The sequence below is a fragment of the Phaseolus vulgaris genome, chromosome 3, assembly GCF_000499845.2.
Source record: "Phaseolus vulgaris cultivar G19833 chromosome 3, P. vulgaris v2.0, whole genome shotgun sequence".
Classification (NCBI taxonomy): Eukaryota; Viridiplantae; Streptophyta; class Magnoliopsida; order Fabales; family Fabaceae; genus Phaseolus; species Phaseolus vulgaris.
The window spans coordinates 47,259,147-47,280,732 of NC_023757.2; the positions used below are offsets into that span (position 1 = coordinate 47,259,147).

Genomic DNA, 21,586 nt, shown 5'->3' on the forward strand with positions numbered 1-21,586 from the left:
ACATGGGTGTGATTTTGACCAAGTTTCAACCTTGCTAGAAATTTGACACCTAATTGTTCCATTTTTCTAATATTATAATTTTAAAATAACTTAATTGTTGTGTTTTGTGGAGTTAATTTATTTTGCATTTTGGATCAATAAAAAATCATGATTGATTTGAATTTTAAAATAATTATCTGAAAATTATAATTTTACCATTAATTAGTTTTTTATATTTAAATTAATACAAAAACTGTTATTTATATAATTTTTAAGATAAATATATTAAAAACAACAAATTAGGGATGCAAACTTTATAGTAATATCATAGTTAAAAAACATTTTTCCTTTTTAGTGAATAAAGAGATGCTATAAAATATTTTAATATTAATAATAAATAGTTTAAAACTAAAATATTTCATAATGATCTTTTTATGTTTTCTATTAATAATTATATATACTTCTTATAGTATTTATATAGTAAAAAATTTACAGTTAAAATTATATCTTACTTAATGGATAGAAATTGGATTAAATATGAGGGATTGGTTTCCCATCAATTTTGGGGAAAAGGCAGGATATTGAGTGCATTTTGTCTAACTTGTCAATTTGCTAGATCATAGGCAAAAGAGATGTGTTATCCTGCTAATTTGTTTACATTTTTTTTATATCATGTGCCAAATATTAAATTTGTTTTACTAAAATTAAAATAAAGAATTAACTTTTTTCTATATTGTATTACTTGAAAAATATAATTATTTAATCAAAATATAATTTAAACCATAATCACGTATAAATTAAATTTTAGTTAATAATTATAATTTAATATTTTATTTTTTAAAAATACATATCTCTTCTTATATTCAATTATAGACTTTACTTAATCATTAAAGAAGATAACATAAATACTCACTTGATTAAGTACGTTGAAACAATAATAATAATAATAAACTAAATCTAAATATTATTTTTTGATAGATTAATAATACTATATTGCTCATTATTTGCCAAGTGTTTATATAACTTTATATACATTTTTTTGTCTCACTTTCTACTATAGAGAGGAACAAAATTTTAAATTTCTTTCCGCTCCTTTTTTTATCCTATCAAACAACTAAAACATTTTCTCACTTTTTACTTTTTTTTCTCATTCTTTCGTATCCCTTTCTTTTTCTAAATAAAAAATTAAACAAACCATAAGGGTTTGTAAATTCAATTACACTTTAAGAAGTTTAAAGAAATAGTTTATCAATAACAAGTTTTTAGATTGATTTATAATATAATAATATTAAGCATCTATAATCAATATGTTACCATTATATTGCTTAAATGGACTGCAAAGTAGCTTTAATCTTTTGGTATGATCTTATTGATCACAGTTCCTGCTGGATAGAATACGAACAAGAGCAAGGAAAAGAAAAAGAAAAAAACTAAGACGATTGCTTGCTTGCACTCTGAGCTTTGAAGGTTGCCTCAAGTGATTAGTGTTTTTGGCATTTTGACAACAAAATGTGACAGTAACATTACACAGTGCTAAAATCTACTCAGCCATAGTTCATAGTTACAGGCAAACAGTAAGGTGCCACCGCCCAATGCATGGACTAGATACAGGAATAACAATTGCGGGAAAATGAATGAGACTTCCTATTCTGCAAATTTAAAGATTGATTACCTAACTCTCTGAATGAACAACTGTCTTTACTCGTGTTATGCTTTGCCAAGGTAAAATGGTAATGGCCCTCCAGATAAGGTATAGTACGAATGCAACATACGCAGCAGTTATTACACTCACTACAGCGCCAAACAAGAGACCATTAACTTCGGAGGAAAAGAATTCCGTCAAAAGATAGCCATTAATCACTATCACCAGAGCAGCCACAAGCCATGATGCAATCTGCATCCATATCATAAGTCAATTCAGTACTTAATCACAACACACTATGAGCAGAATTTGGAAAGAAGGGTTAGTACAGAAACCAAATAAATGCATTCAAGATCCACAGAAGTTGTGGAGAAAACTCTCTGGAAGCCAAAAAAACTGAGGAAGTTCAGAGGAGAAACGAAAAGCATCAATTCACCATATCCAAAAGAGAAATTAAAGGAAAGATGTAAAACTTCAAAACGAATGCAGATGACAAACGTATATTTTGTCTACTATACCTAAAGTTATATTATCAAAATGTATGCCCACTTTTCTTGCTTCCCAGGTAATAAAACACTGACAGATATTATCTTCTTAGACATTAATAAATACAATATAAGTCAGTATCAAATGAGGCCTCTCTTTCTCCAAATTGTTACAGACAAAGAATTCAAAAGTGGGAGTTCTTTCATAGATTTGAAATGTAGCACGTTGGAGTTCGATACTAAAGAATATCCAAAATAACAATACATACACTCCACAGTCACATCTCCTATTTTCTATTATATCCACTACACTTTATTATTTTTCTAGCACGATCAAATTCTACATCAACAATAACTATGCTTGCATGCAAGTGAATGATCGACAATTTCAAAGATGTGGGCTTCATGTATAATATACTAATGATTTATTAAGCCAATTATTGGCAGAACTTGAAAAAAAATGAGGACAAAAGTGAAACAACGCCCTCGAGATGAGAGGAAGGACCGATGCATATTTTCTGCAATAAAGTTATATCAATGCTGACATAATGTGCCGTTCCCAGCAGCAGGATTAATTATGTTGCATAACATATTCATATTGAACAAATCATTATTAAAATGATAAGTAACAAAAAGGATAAAAAAATTCCGTGGTACTCTATCATGTACTGATAAATGACATGGAGATAGTTATTAGCAAGATAAAACATCCCATAATTCGTAGGATAATAAAGGAAAAAGATGGAACGGTAGTAGTCCACCGCACACCTTTCAGTTCTCAAGGCAGGAGAGTAAAATCAGGCCTACCAATTTGTCTCTTTAGAATCAGACTCGAAATTGCAAAAGAGATAAGGAATACGTTAGTAAGTTCTAAATTGTCTCCAACAGCAAGAAGAAAAGGGCTCTATATATCGTGTCATTTCCAAATTATAGGCTTCCTAATTAAATTTGAAGTTTGATATCATTGACCAAACAATACAGACAGCAATTTCGTACAAAATGAATTAAGTTGGCATCACAAAGTCCTTTATCACATACATAATAATAGCATCAGATAAGTGACCAGCGAGATCAAAATGCAGATTGAATGACAATATATATATATACCTTGAGAACAGAGCCAATTTTGAAAGTGCCCATTATCTGCTCCTTTGACACCAGATAAAGCAAGGGAATAAGTGCAAAGGGGATTTGAACTGACTGAAGAACATTGAGCCACCCATTCAGAACATCTAACGATTCCTCTGTACTATCAAATAAAAGAGCAACTATCATGGTTGGGATTATTGCACAACTTCGGGTAATCAACGCCCTTGTCCACTTCTTTAATCTTAAATTTAGAAAACCTCCCATGATGAATTGTCCAGCATAAGTACCAGTAATAGTGCTACTTTGACCTGCTGCTAATAGCCCAATACCCCATATATATAAAATTGGAAACAGACCACCCCCATATGTCTCCTCAAGATACTGTCCTGCATTTGCAAGACCAATGCTGTTTGCAAGTTCAGAACCATAAAACCCCTTAGCAAAGACTGTTGTGACAAATATATTTATGATAAAGGAGACTACAAGGGCAAGGGTGGACTCTATAGAGTAGTAATTAATAGCTTCATGAACCCGGCCTTTCTTGCTGCGGTCAACCTGCCTTGACTGAACAAGAGCAGAGTGCAAGAACACGTTGTGAGGCATGATAAGGCACCCCACAACTCCAACAGCCTGTTGTATAGTTCTGGAGCTGAGTTTTGGAATCAAAATGCCTGCAGATACAAAATCAAACCCTTCATAAGATTCAAAACAAAAGAAACCTTACATTTTACTTATAATGACTAACGTGTTAAAATTCCTTACCAAGAAGCAGTTCCTTGCCACTTGGCTTTGCTTCACCAAACATCCACGCGAACGAGATTGCCATCAAACCAATGAGAACAGCAAAAAAAGCTTCTAATGCCCTCACACCATAGTTCTCTAGAAAGAGAAAAATAAAACTGCAACAAAGTACCCATGTTTAATTTGGGATTACCCTACTGGCAGACAGAGTAAAACATTAAAAAAAATGCTATGGGTAGCAGAGAGGTCTAAGCATTTTGGTATAGTTATTTTTTGGGAAAACAAACATACCCAGGGAGAATCTATTCATGATAGTGGCAAATACCTTATATTTCATAATATACAGTACAAAATCTCCTTAACAACAAAAAATACAATGAGTCAGCAACTTCACTTTTGAACTGAAATAGCAAACATTTATAAATCAACTCCAGCGGCAGGACAACCCATAATTTATTGTGGTTTGGATCCGACCTATCAAAATCTCTGACAGCTTAATGAAGGAAGGAATTTAGACAAATACCAAAATGAAGAATGTGGTAAGTACATAAACATAAATAGTAGTAGTACTACAATGGAAAACGCACAACATAAACAAGTCCAGCATTTGGGCAATGAAAACAAAAAACAGTATTAGAAGGTGGGCGGTTAGTTGAATTACCAATCAAGAGCAGTGATGACGACTCCAGCCCAAAGGGGCACAACCCCACGACTGAGAATTCTGATAGCAATAGCGCTTCCAATAACCTCCTGAATATCGGAGCCAATGAGAGCGAGTTCGGCCATTACCCAAAGCACTATCCGGGCCCATGCAGGGTACTCCTCCCTGCAAAGCTCGGCAAGGTGCTTCCCGGTGGCGACGCCGAGGCGGGCGGAGAGGAGCTGGATCAAGAGGCCCATGGCCGTGGCCCACATCAAAAGCCACAGCAGGGAGTAGCCGGCAATAGCACCGGCCTGAAGGTCCCCCTCGAGGTTGCCCGGGTCCAGAAACGCTATGCTCATGAGAAAGCCCGGCCCAGTAAAGAGCCATAGCTTCTTCCAGGAGAAAGGAGGCACTCTCCCCCAATTCTCCTCGCTATCAGACTCGTCGATTCCCACCACCACGATCTTCTCCGAGGATTCGTAGGCTGTTTCTTGCCGCTCCTCTTCTTCCTGAAAGGAGTCCGACAACAGTGGCTGCTCTTGCGGGTTCCGAGACATGGCGTTGGAATCTTGTGAGTGCAGTGAGAAGAGAGGTTGACGAATAAACGTTTCCTCTTCTGGATGATTTTAATGGTAAAGGGTGGTGTGAGACTCGCCATGTCACGTGCCGTCTCACTCTTACAATGCGTTTACATGGGGTGGGAGTGTGTGAAGCACGCATATGGAATATATGTTTGTGCGCGCGGACCACTACCCTCTACACGTCAGCTTTTCCATATCTGCTTTTCTTCAAACCACCAAAACATCCCATTCCCTTGCCTTTCACAATTTTTTTAACAAAAGCGATGTCAGATTTTCAATATACAATAACAAATGCTGTTTTGTAACACAATTAATTTAGATCATGAGACCTTCGCTATTAATTTACATTAAAAGTTGTTATCGCATGTACAGTTTTAAATTGTTGTTAGATTCTTCATTCCATTCATATTAGGTATCATTCTTTTCATATTGTTTTAGTCTTTGTGATAGGATAGTACCCTTCTTTTGGAGAGATTTCTATAGACTTCTCCTTAAAGAAATATTTTAGTTTTAGCCTTTTTCTATATATATATATATATATATATTTCAAAAAGTAAAGTTTAAATTTAACTCGCTGAAAAAATTAATTTTAAGATAAAGTTTACATGTATTTTATTATATTATAATTTTATTATATTTATAATGGATATGAAATCTTTAACACAATCTCTCATAAAAGTTAGACATAAGAAATGTAAGAATAAGAAAAAATTGATAATAGATAAGTTCAATAAACTTGATTAAGATAAATCTAAATAAATTTGATACATGTATCTTTTATCAACATGGATATCTCGAGATTTAGACAAGAAAAATCCAATAGTGGATGACACAACCCAACAAACTTGATTAAAATCAACTCTCAATAACTTTAATATCATTTAAAAAATATAATTTAAATCTAACTTAATATCACAAAAGTGACTCTGACATCCACATATATATTATAATTTGGTATGTGTATAATTAATGTGAAATCTTCAACATAAATTTTTTAGTTGTACTATTAAACTTAACATCGTCAAAGAAGATGAAACATAAATAATCAAACCAAAAAATAATATGGTGTCAATATGAAAAAAAACAAGTTTTCCAATTCTGAGTGATCTTGACAAATTCAATACATATATCTTTAAATATATTATTTGAAGAGTTCTCTCCATCCTTCAACATCTCTAATAAAAACTTCATAATCAAATAACTTGAAATTACATATATTATTATTATTATATATGAATATATTATTAAAGATATTAAAATTATTATATATGAATAATTGTATATTATTAAAGATATTAATGACACTATCCATGGTTATTACTATCCATGGTTATTGTTAATTATGTCAAATTACTTGGATACATTAATATCATATCATATATGAATAATATATTATTAAAGACATTAATTACACTATCCATTTTGTTATATCAACTTAAGAAAATAGTATTAAATTACTTTTGACAGTTATCTATTTAAAAAAGTCAACGAAACCTATAATGATTAAATGGTAATTCTTGTGATGGATAAAAAAATCATTTATCTATAAATAAATTAGGTATATGTATCACTACATTCTTACATAGATTATTAAATAGTTATAAAAATATATATATTAGGCCTCTCATAATTGATTTAATAAACTCACATTTAAATAAAGAATAATCTTTTCATCTTTTAATCTTGTAGGAACCAATTAAAGGAAATAAGAGAAGACAAAAGATTGTAGTAACTAATTGAACGTAATTATACAAAATTGTAAAACTTATCTTATTCATTTTTATTCACTCAATTATATATATATATATATATATATATAACAGATCTGTAAATTGACCATTAATACAATATAACGGTAAAATAGTTTAAAAATAATAAAATCTGAATTAATAATAATAAAATCTGAATTAATAACCAATAAATCTATGCATATATTTTTTAAAGATAAAACTGAGAAAGAAAGTAACCAAAACTTCAAAACAAACCATACTTTACATGAATAGATTGTACTTATGTAGAAACATAGATTTTTATTTTTTTAAAGTATATCTAAAAACTGTTATTAAAATCACGATTTATAAGTTTTTTTTTAAAAGTAAATTATAGAAAGAACATTTTCCCAAGATCACGGATCTGTTTGCAGATGAAAGCATGGAGGCAGAGAGAGTAGCGACAAAGGAAAAAGAAGGGGAGGAGAAGCTGCCAAACGTTGGCGGGCCACCGGAACGTGCAACAGTGACGGTGGTGGAGACCTCCTCGATACACGAGTTTCTAAATAACATAATGTAGATTAATGATTCTTATTTTATTTTTATAACCTTTTCACTACTAAGTTATTTATTACATTTTTATAACCAACAATTATATATCTCAGAACTAACCCATTTTGCACTGTATCTTGAAAATGAATATTAATCTTATAAAATACGAATCTTATCTTAAAAGAATATAAAGCGTATAAAATACGAGTCTTCTAAAATATTAAATTTTATCCTAAAAACAAATATTTTTTTAATAAGTTGTATCAATAAAATTATTAAGAGGAATTTGAATTTTTTAATATAAATATATTAAACTTTAAAAAATGATGTCCAACAGGTTGACATTACATTTATGTAAACAAAATATATGCAACACAAAATTCATAGGCCCGTAACCCGTTGATTTCTTTTTAAACTATTGACTTCAACGTGCCTATCATAAAATCATTTATTCTATATTTTTAAACTTAGAAAAAGTTATTTATAATTATAATAACCTACATGATTTAAGTAAAACAAAAATATTATTTAGTAGAATAGTTTAATATCATAGCTATAATAAACTACACGATTTAAGCAATTAAATAATTCTGTGAAATAAATAATGCATGAAATAAAATCAATAAAAAAGGAGCCATTTGGTAAAAACACAATAACAACAAGAAATTTACCATTATCAGCTTAATTAACTGAGAATTTGATTCAATATTCTTGTTTATCACTGTTGATTTTTTCAGTGATTTCTTCAATTTTCACAATAATGGAATTTAATTTTTACTTTTATTACAACAATATTTTTGACACGAATTTATTTCACATTCACCAAAAACACCAAGTAAAAAAATAATACAAAACTTAATTGAACAATACCGAGTCACATTAAATCGAGTAAAAAATATATAACAGGGAGATTATTAAGCAGCGCAAAATAGTCACTCTTTCAAACCTCTATATTAACAAAAACATTGTAAAACCAAGTAACATGTTGAACTAAATGCAAAAAATTGCTTCATCCTTCCAATGTCATTGTTCCCAAAATGAATAAATGATAATATATTAAATTTTGTTTTAATCTGAAATATACTGATTTCAACTCGCATTAAAATATAAGATTGGGCTATGAACACAAAAGTTTGTCTTACAATCAAGTCTATTGGGCATTGCTTGACTCATTTGACATTAGTCCGTCCTTCTACTACAGGTACAAGTTCCTTCTTTCTCCATTTTCATAACTTATTTTCCACCCATACTTCTTAAAATACTAAAATTATCTTTTAAAATATTTAAGTTATTTATTATTATATTAATTATTTTTAATTTAGAATGAATGATCAGGAAAAACTCCTAATTATAGAATCTGAAAGTTAAAAATTCTTTCAGAATTTTATAATCCATAATGGGTTTTTTTAAGGAAAAAAAGTATTACGGATTATAGATTCTGGGGTGTAAATAGAAAAATACATTTTCAGATTATAAAGTTTATAATGTGTTTTTGTAAGGAAAAAATGGTATTATTCATTTAACCTGGAGTGCCTAAAAAAGATATGGAGGTGCAGAAAGAAACAACCTCTATTACATTACAATGATGGGAAGTGATATTTTGATACCGATCAAGAAACAAAATTACTTGAAGAAATTGTAATTTCAGTATTAATTATAACTTATCTTTATGTTTTTAGGCATCTAAAATTAAGGAAAAGTTTCTAATAAGAATATTAAATGATCAATATAAAAAATTCTATTAAATATTTTTTTTTTAATTTTTCTTATAAGAATTTTTATGACTGGATACGATAATATGTTTGAACGGGTAAGCTTTATTATTTTATCATTATAAAAATAGATTAAATAAAAATAAATTTAAAAGACAAAAAATAATTAATTAGTATATTAATTAAATTATATATTATTTTAAAGACTAAAAATATTGTTATTATTTAAAGAAGTTAATGTATCATATTGATGATGGTTAAACGCCGATAAGTAATATTAAACTATCTATGTAGCGGGAGTTCTCACAGTCTAGACACAACCAACACAATTATCAAGGACGCGTTCTATTACTTAGTTAACAACCCGTCGTACGGACCTCCCGCTGAGACCCGCTAGACCAAAAGTAAGAGAAACTCATCCCTATTAATAAATATTCCCATTTAAATACCAGTAAAAAAATTGTTGCCTAAATTGTGCAATGGCTAGGAAAAAGTATTTGTTTAACAACATGGATTTGAAGTTAAAGGAATGAAAGAGCAAATGCACAAATTACATAAGGCTCTGTATGTCTCGAAGCAACCTCCATGAGCCTGGAACAAAAGAATCTCATTTTGTTTGTTAAGAGGTTGCTAAGGTATGCTAAGGGAACAATTGGCTATGGATTTTGATGTCCTTAGCAAATTTAGCAGCTCTAATCACAATATGGTTGGATGCTTTGATGATGATTGGTACATAAAGCTGACAGGAAAAGCACCACAAGCTATGCAGTCATGCTTGGAGATGCTTCAATTTACTTTGGTCAAGAAAGCAATTTGTCGTGGCTTTGTCTTCATGTGAGGCTGATTATATAGCTGCTAGTGTGAATGCTTGCCAAGCTCTATGACTGAAGACTTTGTTTGAAGAATTGAAGATAAGGACTGAGGAAAACATGTTGTTAATGGTAGATAACAAGTCAAAAAAATAAATTTGGCTAAAACCAGTAGTACATTCTAGAAGTAAACCCAATGAGACTCAATTTCACTTCTAAGGGACCAAAAGTTCTGCAAATTTGAGAGTGGAATTGCAGACATTTTGACCAAGCTTGGGTTAGATGCTGAACAATGCTGAGAGAGTTTTGAAATGGTAATTCATATATGAAAGGTGTATGAACTAGTTACAAGTTAATACATTTCATTCACTTTGTGCATGATTGTGAGTATATTGTGTTTATTATTTTCAACGTAGAGAAGTTAGAAAGGAAGAGAGAAAATACATATATAATTTTAAATGTCTAAAATCTAAAAACATAATCTTAGATGGGTGGCTTCCTAAACCTCGAAGCACGAAGAGATGTAAATATTTGTTAGGATAGTATCTTCTTCTCACAATTCATAATCCTTAAAATGCCAAACCTAAACGATGTAAATGCTTGTGAACTTGTTTAACCTCCTTACTTAGCCAGAAAATGCTTATTTTTGAAGCGTTGGACATAAAAGACATAAACAGTTGATATTAAAAATTATAATGTGATTATATAAAAAAAAATGTGAATTGTAAATCTATTATTATTGATACTATATATTTGCATATACCTCCACACGGAAAAGAAGAGACAAAAGCCAAGCGTGTATCTGACTTTTTTGCCCATGAAAGTTACATTACATGCACGTGAAGCAAAAAAAAAAGGATATTAAAATGTATGAAAAGCAATTTTCATTTTGTTGAAGAAAAAGATTGATTTTATTTAATGAAAAATGATAATTTGATAACTTTTAAAGTTATGTATAATTTTTATAGTAAATGATAAATTTATTATTAAATAATATAAAATATATTAAAATAATAATAGTAAGTATAACTACATAAAAATTAAGATTTTGACTGTATTATTATCCTTCTTGAATATATATGTAATATGGAGTAATTAAAAGTGTGGAGATGATGGGTTCCCTAGACGGAAAGACAAAGATGTCTGGGACAGATCCATGATGCTGCCATTAAAGCTTATTGTAACAGACAGAAATGTAAAGCAAAAGACATAAACTTTTTTTATTTTATGAAAGCCACGTAACATCAAATCAACAGATCCAGACAGTTTGAAAGGGTTCCACTGATGAACCACCACCCATTCCTTTCACTCTCTTTTTCCCTCATTTATTACTAACATTTTTATTAACACTAATATCGCGCACAATTGCATGTGCGTACGTACCCACCCTTCAACGACGACGTTCGGGGGACCAGTGAGGTTCTGCGGGGCTAAAGTGAACGGACTCGACCCTGGAGTCCAGCAACTCCGTTATGGGAGTGAAGGTCACACACCGTGGCACCTTGTACTGGTTTATCGAGGCGCCTCGGGAGATGGCGTAGTCCATAAGCTCTTCGAAGGTTCCGTTCTTCACCACACGAATCTCCAACGGCCCAATAGAATGGTCTGAGACCCTCCCTTGTCGATACACGCTGTTCAGCGACTCCTCCATCGTCAAACAACACTTCTCCAGCACGTCGCGCGAGGGAGCGTGACGCGAGTCCTTCATCAACAGCTCCCAGTAAATCACGTAGTGCCCCGGGATCGACTTCGTGTCCGCGAAGCTCGTGTACTCCACCACGCTCGTGTTGAGCTCCTTCAACAGCACGGAGGCGTTCTCCACCGCGTTCTGCAGCTCCGCCTCGTCCGTTTTGTCGGAGTCAATGCTCAGAAGCACGTTCTTTCTCCTCACGAAGCGGAATTCCGGGGCGCTGTTGTGGAACCCTGTGACTTGGAGGACGTCACCCACACGGTAACGGCATAGACCAGAGTATCCGGTGAGAACGAGTTCGTAGGATTTACCGAGTTCAACGTCAGCAAGGTCGACTAAAGGCGGTGGCGAATCACGTGAGGAGGTGGAAGATGAAGTTGAAGAGTCGTCGTCGTGAGGCAAGAACTCGAAGTAACCCATGTTTGGCATGATGGTATAGGATACATCAGAGGGGTTGCAAATTGGGTTTAGGTTAAGCCCAAAGTAGCACTCCGAGGAGGCGTACATGGTGCAAGCGAGAGGTAGACCTCCGCTGTAATAATTAAGAGTTGGAATGTACTGCGCCATGGCACCTGTCACAATCACGTCTAGATACTTGGTGTTTGGCCAGATTCTGGTGATTATGCGTTCCCAGGTTTCTCCTGAACATTCTTTGATAATGAAATTGGCAAGTTCCGGGTTGGGTTTCAGGATTTGAGCCATGCGTTCCGTGATGGCAGGATCGGTGATTTTTGGGTTTAGGGTTCCGGTGGAGATGTCGTGGGCCAATTGGGCCCAATTGAGCTGGAGGAAGCGGATGGCTCGAAGAAGGCCAGAGGCAAAAACGGCACCCACTCTGAGAACCTCGTGGCGCATGATGAGGCCGCATAGCATTTGCGTGTACATGCTCTGGAAGGAATCAGGGCAGAGGATTGCTTCATCGGGGCTTGTATACACGTTGTATGGGTCGTGGGGTCTGTTTTTGAATTGCTCGCTCTTGTAGTAGCTAGTCAGCACAGGACGTGCCACTAACCCACTCGGCGTCTTCGTCTCCGATTTGATGAACAGGAACAGGAGAGCCTTACCCTTGTCCAACCCACCCACGTATCTGCGAAAATGTAACAACGTATGAACATCAATTAGCTCCTCACATAAATAAAACACAAACTATAATTACACATGTGTAAGGAACGGAAATATACTGGTTCATCACTGGCATCAGAAGGCTGTAAAGTAACTGACGACGGTCCATCTCTTCACGAATCGTTGGCATCAATTTTCTCTCCCCAGCAGATGTTCCAGAACTGCAGTTTCACCCAAGGTTAGCTAATTCATTCATATCAGCACAATTTATGTATACCCTCAGGAATTGTATATGTCTTAAAGGTTAATGCAGATTAATAAGGTGAAATTTTCAATAAAAATATCTACCTACTCCAATTAAAGTTTGTCGATTAATTAATACATTTTACTAGCGTGCAATGCGAAGAGGTACTAATGTATGTATGAATGTAAGTACCTAGTGAGAAACTCAGAGACCGGGTGAGCGCAGAAGATAGGGGAGCGGTCACCGTTAGCAATGCGTTGGATATCGTGCTTCAAATCCTCGTACGAAACGATAGGAACCTTGGACTTGAAAGTGTGACGGTCCGTGGCTTCATTGAGCTGAAACCGTTTGAGGTACTCGGTCGGAGCGTTTTGGCTCAGAATCTCCGCAAGCACTCTCTCTTGGACACGGTCAGTGTTTCGGGTAATTTCCTCAATGAAGCGCAAAGCCTTTGCGTTCTTGTCGTCAGAAGTAGGAGGAAGTGCAAGAGGGGAGGGAGATAAGTCAGCAGCAATGGCCATGATGATGGTTATCACAACACAAAAAAAGAGAGCTAAATAGAGGAATGTGTTTGTAAGTTAGACTAGTTAGCTAACAACAACTCTAGCTCTGGCTCTTTGGTTGTATATGAGAAGGTAAGAGAAGAGAGAGAGAGTGGAAGAAGTAGATGAGTATGGATGGATAAAAGTTGAGCAATTTGGGTGGTATTTATAGAGTGGTGCAAGAAGGGGAAAATGAATTAGAAGTATGAAGCATGTGACACAGTGAACGTCATGGTTGGCGGGAGCAAATAGTGTTTGGAATAACGTTGTAGGAGTTAATGGGGATCCGCGGGACAAAGGATTGTGTGTGTTTCAGATAGTGTAGCTTATTGAAGAAACACGTGGGCCAGGGATGGAACATGGTGGCCGACATGTGGGTCAACATATGCCGCCACGTCAGCAAAAGTTTCCTCAGTGTAGTCGTTAGGGGCCAACCATGCGGCCTTGGGGTTGTAGGGTGTGTTGGTATCAGAAAGTGATGGCTGCCGGCTGAGCCCGGGACTGTGACAAGTTTTTACTTAGTTAGAACAAAACTTCACTCCACCATTTTCCATCTTATCCCACCCTATTTCTGCCATCTACCTATATTTGTTCAAACTCTCATTTTTCTTTAATCCTCTGTTCTTATCACAACAGTTAGAGATCAAGCCTCTTTTCATCCCTATTTTCAAACAATCCTTCCCTGCTTCTCATTTCAATTTTTAAAAATATACTTTTATTTTCAAAAAAAGCAAAAGGAAAAAAATAGATTCTAAATTCATGTCTCACCTATTAAATTAGAAACACACAATAAAAAGAGATGAGAAATTGTTTACCAGTTCATTCTGTTATTTAAAAAAAAAAAACACTATTCATAACACTTATCTTGTATGAAATTGGATAACAACATAAAACTATTTTATAAAAATTGGCGATTTGGTCATCATCTGACTCTTTTGATAAAAGTATATTTTAATACAATTTCATGATATATATTAATTTATTTATTTATATTTATATGAAATAGATATATCATAATTAACTCTATTAAAAATCAATGTATCTAATTTTCAAACATATGGGCAGCAAGTACAGCTTCCTCGATCTGCTGAAAAATGGAACTTGAAGATAAACTTGGTCAACTCTCGCTTCTCATTAATTATTAGAGAAATTTTATTTGCGTGCTATATTTTATAACTAAAATAGATAAAATAAGAAAAAAAATAGGGTTGAGTTAAAATAAATAATATGATTGAAAGAGATGTATAGAATGATGAGTTGTAATAAAGTGTTATGAAAAAAGCGTGTAAAATAATATGATTATTTATTGAGTATTAAATGAGTTGAAAGGTGACACTTAAAACTAAAGTGTTGACCGTTCTATTCAAACTTGATTTTTTCTGAATTATTTTTAATCGTATAGGATTATATTTTATTTAACCCAAACTTCGGAAAGTCAAAATTTCTTTAAATAATACGTGTATCTGATATATTTCAAAGAATAGTAACATTAGTTGTAACTTCTGGTTTGATAATAAATAAGCTTTTTATCCAGTATCTTAAATTATTTTTTCAGGTAGCATATCAAAATATAAAATTAATTTAACCATGTTATTTAAAAAGGAATATAAATTATTTTTTACAATAATTCATAACTAATCTAAAATACACAATAAATCCAAACTATTAAGTTTATAAATTTTTTTTTATATTTATATCTTTAAATTAATTTTTACGTCCTTATATATTTGTACTGACTTTCAAATTGAGTCCTTATAGTTAAAATCACTTTAAAAAGTCCTTCTAATCTAAAAATATTTAACACATAAATAAACAAAGAGTGATTACATTATAAATACCGTGTTCGAATAATAAAATCTAGTACCGAAACTATATATTTTTCAATTTGAGGACTTAAAGTTATATATTTTATAATTTAAATATTTAAAAAAATAAAATTGAACTATCTCAGTTTCTACGAACTAAAAACATATTTAAATTTAAAATAAAATGACGATTGTGTTTATATAATTGAAAAGGGAGATATAACAATGCCTTATATCTGCTAATAATTTAAATAAATAATCCAATTAACCATTTTCGCTCAATAGTAAGAAAAACCGAAGGATAGAATGGGAAACATGAACATAATTCTGTTTGCCTTAAATAAGTATGAAGTTCTCTATAAATTTATGTATTTTTAAAAGTTTCTACTAATGTCCAAAGTTTTTTATATTTATCAAAATGATAAAATGAAATGAAATAAATTTAATTAAAAATATTTTGGACATTTAATATAACTTTTTTTTATTAAAGATTCAAATGAAAATTCAAAAATTTATAAGAGATTTAAAATTTAATTATATTATGTTTTATTTTTCATGAAGATAGAAAAACATGATACCTACAAAATCAAATGGTAGAAGTTCAATTGAAAACTTTTGGACACTTGAAACAAAATTTTAAATACTCGAAACAAAATTTTAAATAAAAACTCAATTAAAAATACATAAATTTACGAGGGACTTTAAATTTGATTAAACTTTTCTATTTGTACTGGTATGGGCGAGACCGACATTCGGTTTCCCTGACCGAGACCCACCTAGCTGCCCGATACCAGTGAAACCTGACCAAGATTATGGAAACTTGGCCAAGACCATGGAAACATGGTCGAGACAAGAGAAATCGTCATGGTCGGCCAGGCTGGCCGACACATACATCAATTAACGCTCAAACCAAGGTCAGTGAAGCTAATCTGTTATTAAAGATTAGGTAATACACCCATAAGTGAGATCCACTCCACTAATCAGACCCAATAAGGTAAACTCATTAAAATAATATAAATAGCACACATCTCAAGGAGAAAGGTACGTCATTTATTACTGGGCACCTACCCGAATATTGATCACCCGCTTTACTGACTTGAGCGTTGGAGTGTCTTCCGCAGATACCCCCATTCGGTGTTCACCCAAGACCGAGAGCCGAAGGAGGAAGACGAACACTATTTTTTATGGATATTATCTTATTTTAAGATTATTATTGTTATTAAACATAATTAGGTGACGATAACTTCTAAACGAATGGTGATTCGGAAGATTTGTTAATAATTTAGGTCATAGGGTAGAAAGATGCATTACGGTCATTGCATGGCAAGATAAGATATATGAATTTATATTGCAACTTTTTTATTTGACTAGGTTTGGATTTGAGGGTTTTGTTTGATTCTTTGTGTCTGTGTGAACGGGGATAATTCTGAATTCAAGGGGTAGGTTAATGGTTGGTTTTATTTTTTCATTATGACAGTTACGTTGTGATTCCTTGTTTTCAGCCTCCAATATCTTTAATTTTAATAAAACAATTATCCTACTCTATTACCTAGCTATTCATTTATTTTCCCTATGCTTTCAAAGTTATTTTATATTTCTTTTAAAAAGTCAAGTTCAATTTTTTCTAACCCTACTAAAGTTATGTTTAGTATATGATTTTTTAAGAATACTTCTTAGCATCCAGGAACTATAATAATTATGCAAAGTTCCAATAAAGGTTTGAGTTTCTATGATTTTTGAGGAACCAAATTCATAATTTAGTCAATTTAGATTGCTTTTATGTTATCGCTCAGCAACGGAAACGAATATTTTGGCAGTCAAATACGCATCAGAACATTTGAATATTCTCTTGTTTTTTCTTCTCTACCAGAGGTGTTCATACAGCATGTGTATCTTAATCCTTGATTTGAGTTTCGGGGAAATTATTCCCTAGGGTTCCGACACTAGTAACCCTCGGACATGGTAATATAGTCTGTATCTCTTAATATAAAATAATTAAAATTTTATCTAAAATTTAAAAATTAATATGAAAATTTATCTTAATTTTAGTTAAGTGTAAAAAATTTATCATGTTCTAATTCTATTACAAATTAAATCGAAAACAACTAGAAATTCCACCAAATCAAATTTAACTTACCAAACAAGTATACATAATAACACTACACAACTATTCTGCTAAAATTAAAACTTTTAAAAATTAAAAACTTTTAATCATAAATAAACACGTCAACAAATCTAGACAAATAGCTTTAGATATAATCTAAAATCAGATTTTTAGTTAAATAAAAAAAAATCAAAATGACATTGATGTACTTTTGTATGTATACTATCTCCACTAACTACTGCACTGAAAAAAAAATCACACAACATTATTAATTGGAATCACATGTAGTTTAGAGATCTTAAGGAAGAACAAAATTTTTTGTAAGTACATAAATAATGAAACTCTCTTTTTCTCGCAATCTTATAAAATACCGAAGATTCATATGTTTTTTACGGATTTGTAATTATTTGAGATTGTTTTAATGGGTTTGAAAAAGCCTGATCGACAAAAAATGGATATAAATCTGAAGGATAGATATTCTTGGAGTCTGGAGTTTAAAGACTGAAGAAGGTTGATAACCAATTTCAACGGAAGGTACACAACTCTGAAGTGCAAGTTCAATGAACAAAGATATTTGATATCCGATCTTGATCAAGAGGATGCACAACTTTACAGCATCAATTTCAACTACTGAACATGTTCGATTATTTTTGGAGTAGCTGCTACAGTAAACTAATCTAAGTGTTTATTATTCTTGCTTCTGCACATTGTACAGTGAAATTCTTGTGTCCTTTCCCCACGGAATCTTTATCCGCCTAATTAATACAACGGTGGCACGAGGGAAATTAGACTTAAAAGAGTATTTTGTATATGGGATTTTTTTTGTTGATAAAAGAAAAATAGAACACGGTTACATGGTTGTGCTGTGAATGTGAATCATATCGTAGTGAAGACTTTAAGAGTAAGGTGGCATCGAAAATTTAATTGTTATTCTCTCCTTTATCTAAACCAAATGGTACATTTCTAAACTGACCCAAAACATGACAGAACTGTAGAGCATGCGTGCATAGTAGAAAAAAGGCAATGCTATCGTTTTCACAGTCGCTATCACGATTGAAAACATTGAATAGATGAGCGTTGTAAAGTTGATAAAAAGCACGTTCATTGAATAGAGGTGTAAATGCCAGAACTTGGGTCCAATTATCTCTCCATTGCCAAAGTCAGCAGGAGCAACTATAACAAATCATTTTAACTTTGACAATCTTGGTTACATACATACATATCCTGTTGGTTCCAGGCATGGCAAAACGGTGTTACTGATATAGAACTTAATGTTCAAAAATAAAAAGCAGATGAATTAATTTGCTTGAAAAAAGATCGAAAGTGACATAACACTTTTCTAAAATTAACTCCTATATATAGTGAAGGAAGAGAATGAAAGAATATTTATTGGTATTACTGTTTTACACATATTACCATTCCCTGGTCATTTTGGTTAAGATCAAGGACCTTTTCAAACCATGGAATGCTTGTGTTGTTTGAGCCATATTTATCCTTTTATCCCAAACACGACTCTGTCGATATCGTATTAAAGGGTAACGATATACATAACTGAAATTAAATTTCAACAGTGGCCTTCATTTTTTGACCAAAGTAACCTCACTACGTGACATAAACGATTAGGTATTAGATTGAAAGAACAAAGATTTCATATTGACAATGCTTCGCAATTCAAAGATACGAAATTCGGGCGTATTTGCTGACCGATATAATGAGTTTCCAATTACCATAATATTTATGGTAATTCTCAGAAGGTTTGAAAAGTTACAATGATTTTCCAGGAAAAAATGAGTTGGAAAATAATCATATTAAAAGAGCATTTAATCCATGAATCCCACCAAGTTTCCACAAGGGAAAACTTCATGTCGCGAAATGCTAGAACACATCGACGTGACAAGACACAAATTTGCAAAACCAAACCAATTTCTCCACCCTAAGTATCATGGTTGACTAGGAGATCAAGCCCATAAATCAAGTTTGAATACGTTACTTAATTATATTGGATCGACTATTCTTCTACGCGGACATTAATTGGTATCGTTGTGCCTCTCTTAAATTTTATGCACTTTCTCAACCATTCTAGTTACGTATTCACTCATGTTTTATCTTAACAAAGATTATTATCTTTAATATAAAAACTATAAAAATTTAGACTAAACTATTTGATTTAAAAAGAGATAATGAATCACCCTTAGATGACATTATTTTCATACCACATTTTTTATGTGGAGGGACAGCGGTGGCCCATGTAATAGTGACAGAAGTTGTATTGAATAATTAAAGTTATTACTCATAGAATAAATCATTAAAAAAAAAATTACATTCTTATTTGTTAATGACCTTAGTTCTCTCAATTATACCACTTATAGTAAGTTATACACTAATTATTTTTGCATGTGAGAAATTGTAAATAGACATTGGTAATCTTTCTATTATTTCCACCTCAAGTGCAGATACATATACCCTCAAGCTCCATCGTTTTCAAAAGAAAAGTGACAGATGAATATGAAGTTTTTGTTTTGATACAAGTAAAAGTTTGATTTTGAATTTCTGCAAAAACTCGTTCTGTTTCGTTTTCCTTTTCTGATTAGTGTTTGAAACCTGTGAAATATATGAGGTTGATCTCTTGAGTTGTTTGCTAGGTGTAGTTAGGGTAAGGTATTTAAGTTAATTTAGAAGATTTTGACCAAAATAAATACTTTTATAAAAATTGAACCACCCCTTTGTAAAGATTGAACCACCCTAAAATGGTTTCTATTAATTTATTTTTTATTACCCATAAAAAAAACTCAAACTCCAACGAGTTGAACATAGTAAATAACTTTGGGAAACACTGCAAGTGCAATGAACAGTAGAGATAGAAGAAACAACAAAGTAGAACAAAAAGCATAACCCCAGTTACCCTGGTATAATTGTGACGTGATGGATTACACGTACGTACGATTCTACTGTACATGTACATGGTTTCACACCTGTTAGTGGGTACCAGCAAGCAATATCTTTCGGGTCCGTGACACAATAATAATGTATAATGTTGTCACAATCTCAAAGAGAAACAAATGTGTACGATATGTATACTCCTGTAGCATGACTTATATCTCTTTCTATTTTCATTTCAATTATTGCTTTTTTTCAATCCCTTCTTAATATCTCTCTGTGAAAAAAAAATTTTTTTTTCTTAAAATGAGCCTAGAGCTACACATGTTGAAAATCAAAGGATAGAGAGTTTTGTTTCCATCATTTCATTTGAGTGGAACCAAAACTCCTTGAACACCACTCATTTGCTTATCTGCGTGACACACGTTGAGAATCTGTCTTTTTCCTTTTTGGAATTCATAATATTCAATGTGTCTAGATACAAAGTCTAGCTAAGACAATTTCCACCCAGGATTTATATATATATATATATATATATATATCATTAACGTGATATGTACTATTGAACTATTGAAATATGATATAAATGTACTCATTGATTGGATAATAATATATTGAGAATTTTATTTTTTATATAATTATATTACAACTCTTAATATTATTTTTTTATTTTTTATTATATATATATATTTTTAAACTATCACATAAAAAAGTTATTAAATTTAAGATGTCAAACTATTATTTTTTATTTTCCTAACTGATTAGTCTTGTGTTGTTGGTTGTTACTCAGTTCGGAAAATGAATTCAATGTCTGGCATCCCTTATTCATAACTTCAAAATCTTATTAATACTAGGCTAAGTTTTGATATTTAAAATATATTTCCTATAAACCTTAACACTTATAAGAAATATTAAATAGTAATTAACTTAAAATAACTATTTATTATATTAATTAGATTAAATATTATTTTATAAATTAAAAAATTATTAATATTTAAAATAATTTTTATAAAAAATAAAATATTATAAAATAATTTTTAAATTATTATTTAATATTAATTATTAAAATTTTAACTACTAGTTACTTTAAGTTTTAAAATTTAATGTAGTTGATAGTTAAAACTTGATAATTAATATCAATTTAAAAAATACATTATAAAATTTTATTAATAATATAAACTTTTATAAATATTTATAATTTTTTAATAAAATAATATCTGATTTAATAATATAATAATTAATTAATTTTTTATTTTAATTAATTTTTTATTTTAATAATTTTTTAGTGACTCTACGGTCTAAAAATAAAAGGTAATAATC

The 21,586-nt window shown here is 31.7% G+C and overlaps 2 protein-coding genes across 2 annotated transcripts; both read right to left on the reverse strand.

Annotated features, from left to right (window-relative positions):
• Nucleotides 1-1,422: 1,422 nt before the first annotated feature.
• On the reverse strand, nucleotides 1,423-5,273 carry LOC137808254 (metal transporter Nramp3.2-like). Its single transcript, XM_068609282.1, has 4 exons — nucleotides 4,598-5,273; nucleotides 3,958-4,094; nucleotides 3,214-3,866; nucleotides 1,423-1,873 (listed from the first exon to the last, which is right to left on the reverse strand). The coding sequence occupies exons 1-4, from the start codon at nucleotides 5,134-5,136 to the stop codon at nucleotides 1,652-1,654; spliced, it is 1,551 nt and encodes a 516-aa protein (XP_068465383.1). The 5' UTR covers nucleotides 5,137-5,273; the 3' UTR covers nucleotides 1,423-1,651.
• A 5,865-nt stretch (nucleotides 5,274-11,138) lies between these two features.
• Nucleotides 11,139-13,621, reverse strand: LOC137808255 (probable indole-3-acetic acid-amido synthetase GH3.1). Its single transcript, XM_068609283.1, has 3 exons — nucleotides 13,131-13,621; nucleotides 12,814-12,915; nucleotides 11,139-12,719 (listed from the first exon to the last, which is right to left on the reverse strand). Exons 1-3 carry the CDS (start codon nucleotides 13,457-13,459, stop codon nucleotides 11,333-11,335), a joined length of 1,818 nt encoding a protein of 605 aa, XP_068465384.1. The 5' UTR covers nucleotides 13,460-13,621; the 3' UTR covers nucleotides 11,139-11,332.
• Nucleotides 13,622-21,586: the final 7,965 nt, after the last annotated feature.

Coding starts and splice junctions, on each gene's coding strand:
- LOC137808255 (XM_068609283.1), bottom strand. CDS start 13,459: ATGGCCATTGCTGCTGACTTATCTCCCTCCCCTCTTGCACTTCCTCCT. Junction 12,916..13,130: donor GTCTCTGAGTTTCTCACTAG/GTACTTACATTC, acceptor GTGAAACTGCAG/TTCTGGAACATCTGCTGGGG. Junction 12,720..12,813: donor CTGATGCCAGTGATGAACCA/GTATATTTCCGT, acceptor ACATTTTCGCAG/ATACGTGGGTGGGTTGGACA.
- LOC137808254 (XM_068609282.1), bottom strand. CDS start 5,136: ATGTCTCGGAACCCGCAAGAGCAGCCACTGTTGTCGGACTCCTTTCAG. Junction 3,867..3,957: donor TGGCAAGGAACTGCTTCTTG/GTAAGGAATTTT, acceptor TTGTATCTGCAG/GCATTTTGATTCCAAAACTC. Junction 1,874..3,213: donor AAATTGGCTCTGTTCTCAAG/GTATATATATAT, acceptor ATATGGATGCAG/ATTGCATCATGGCTTGTGGC.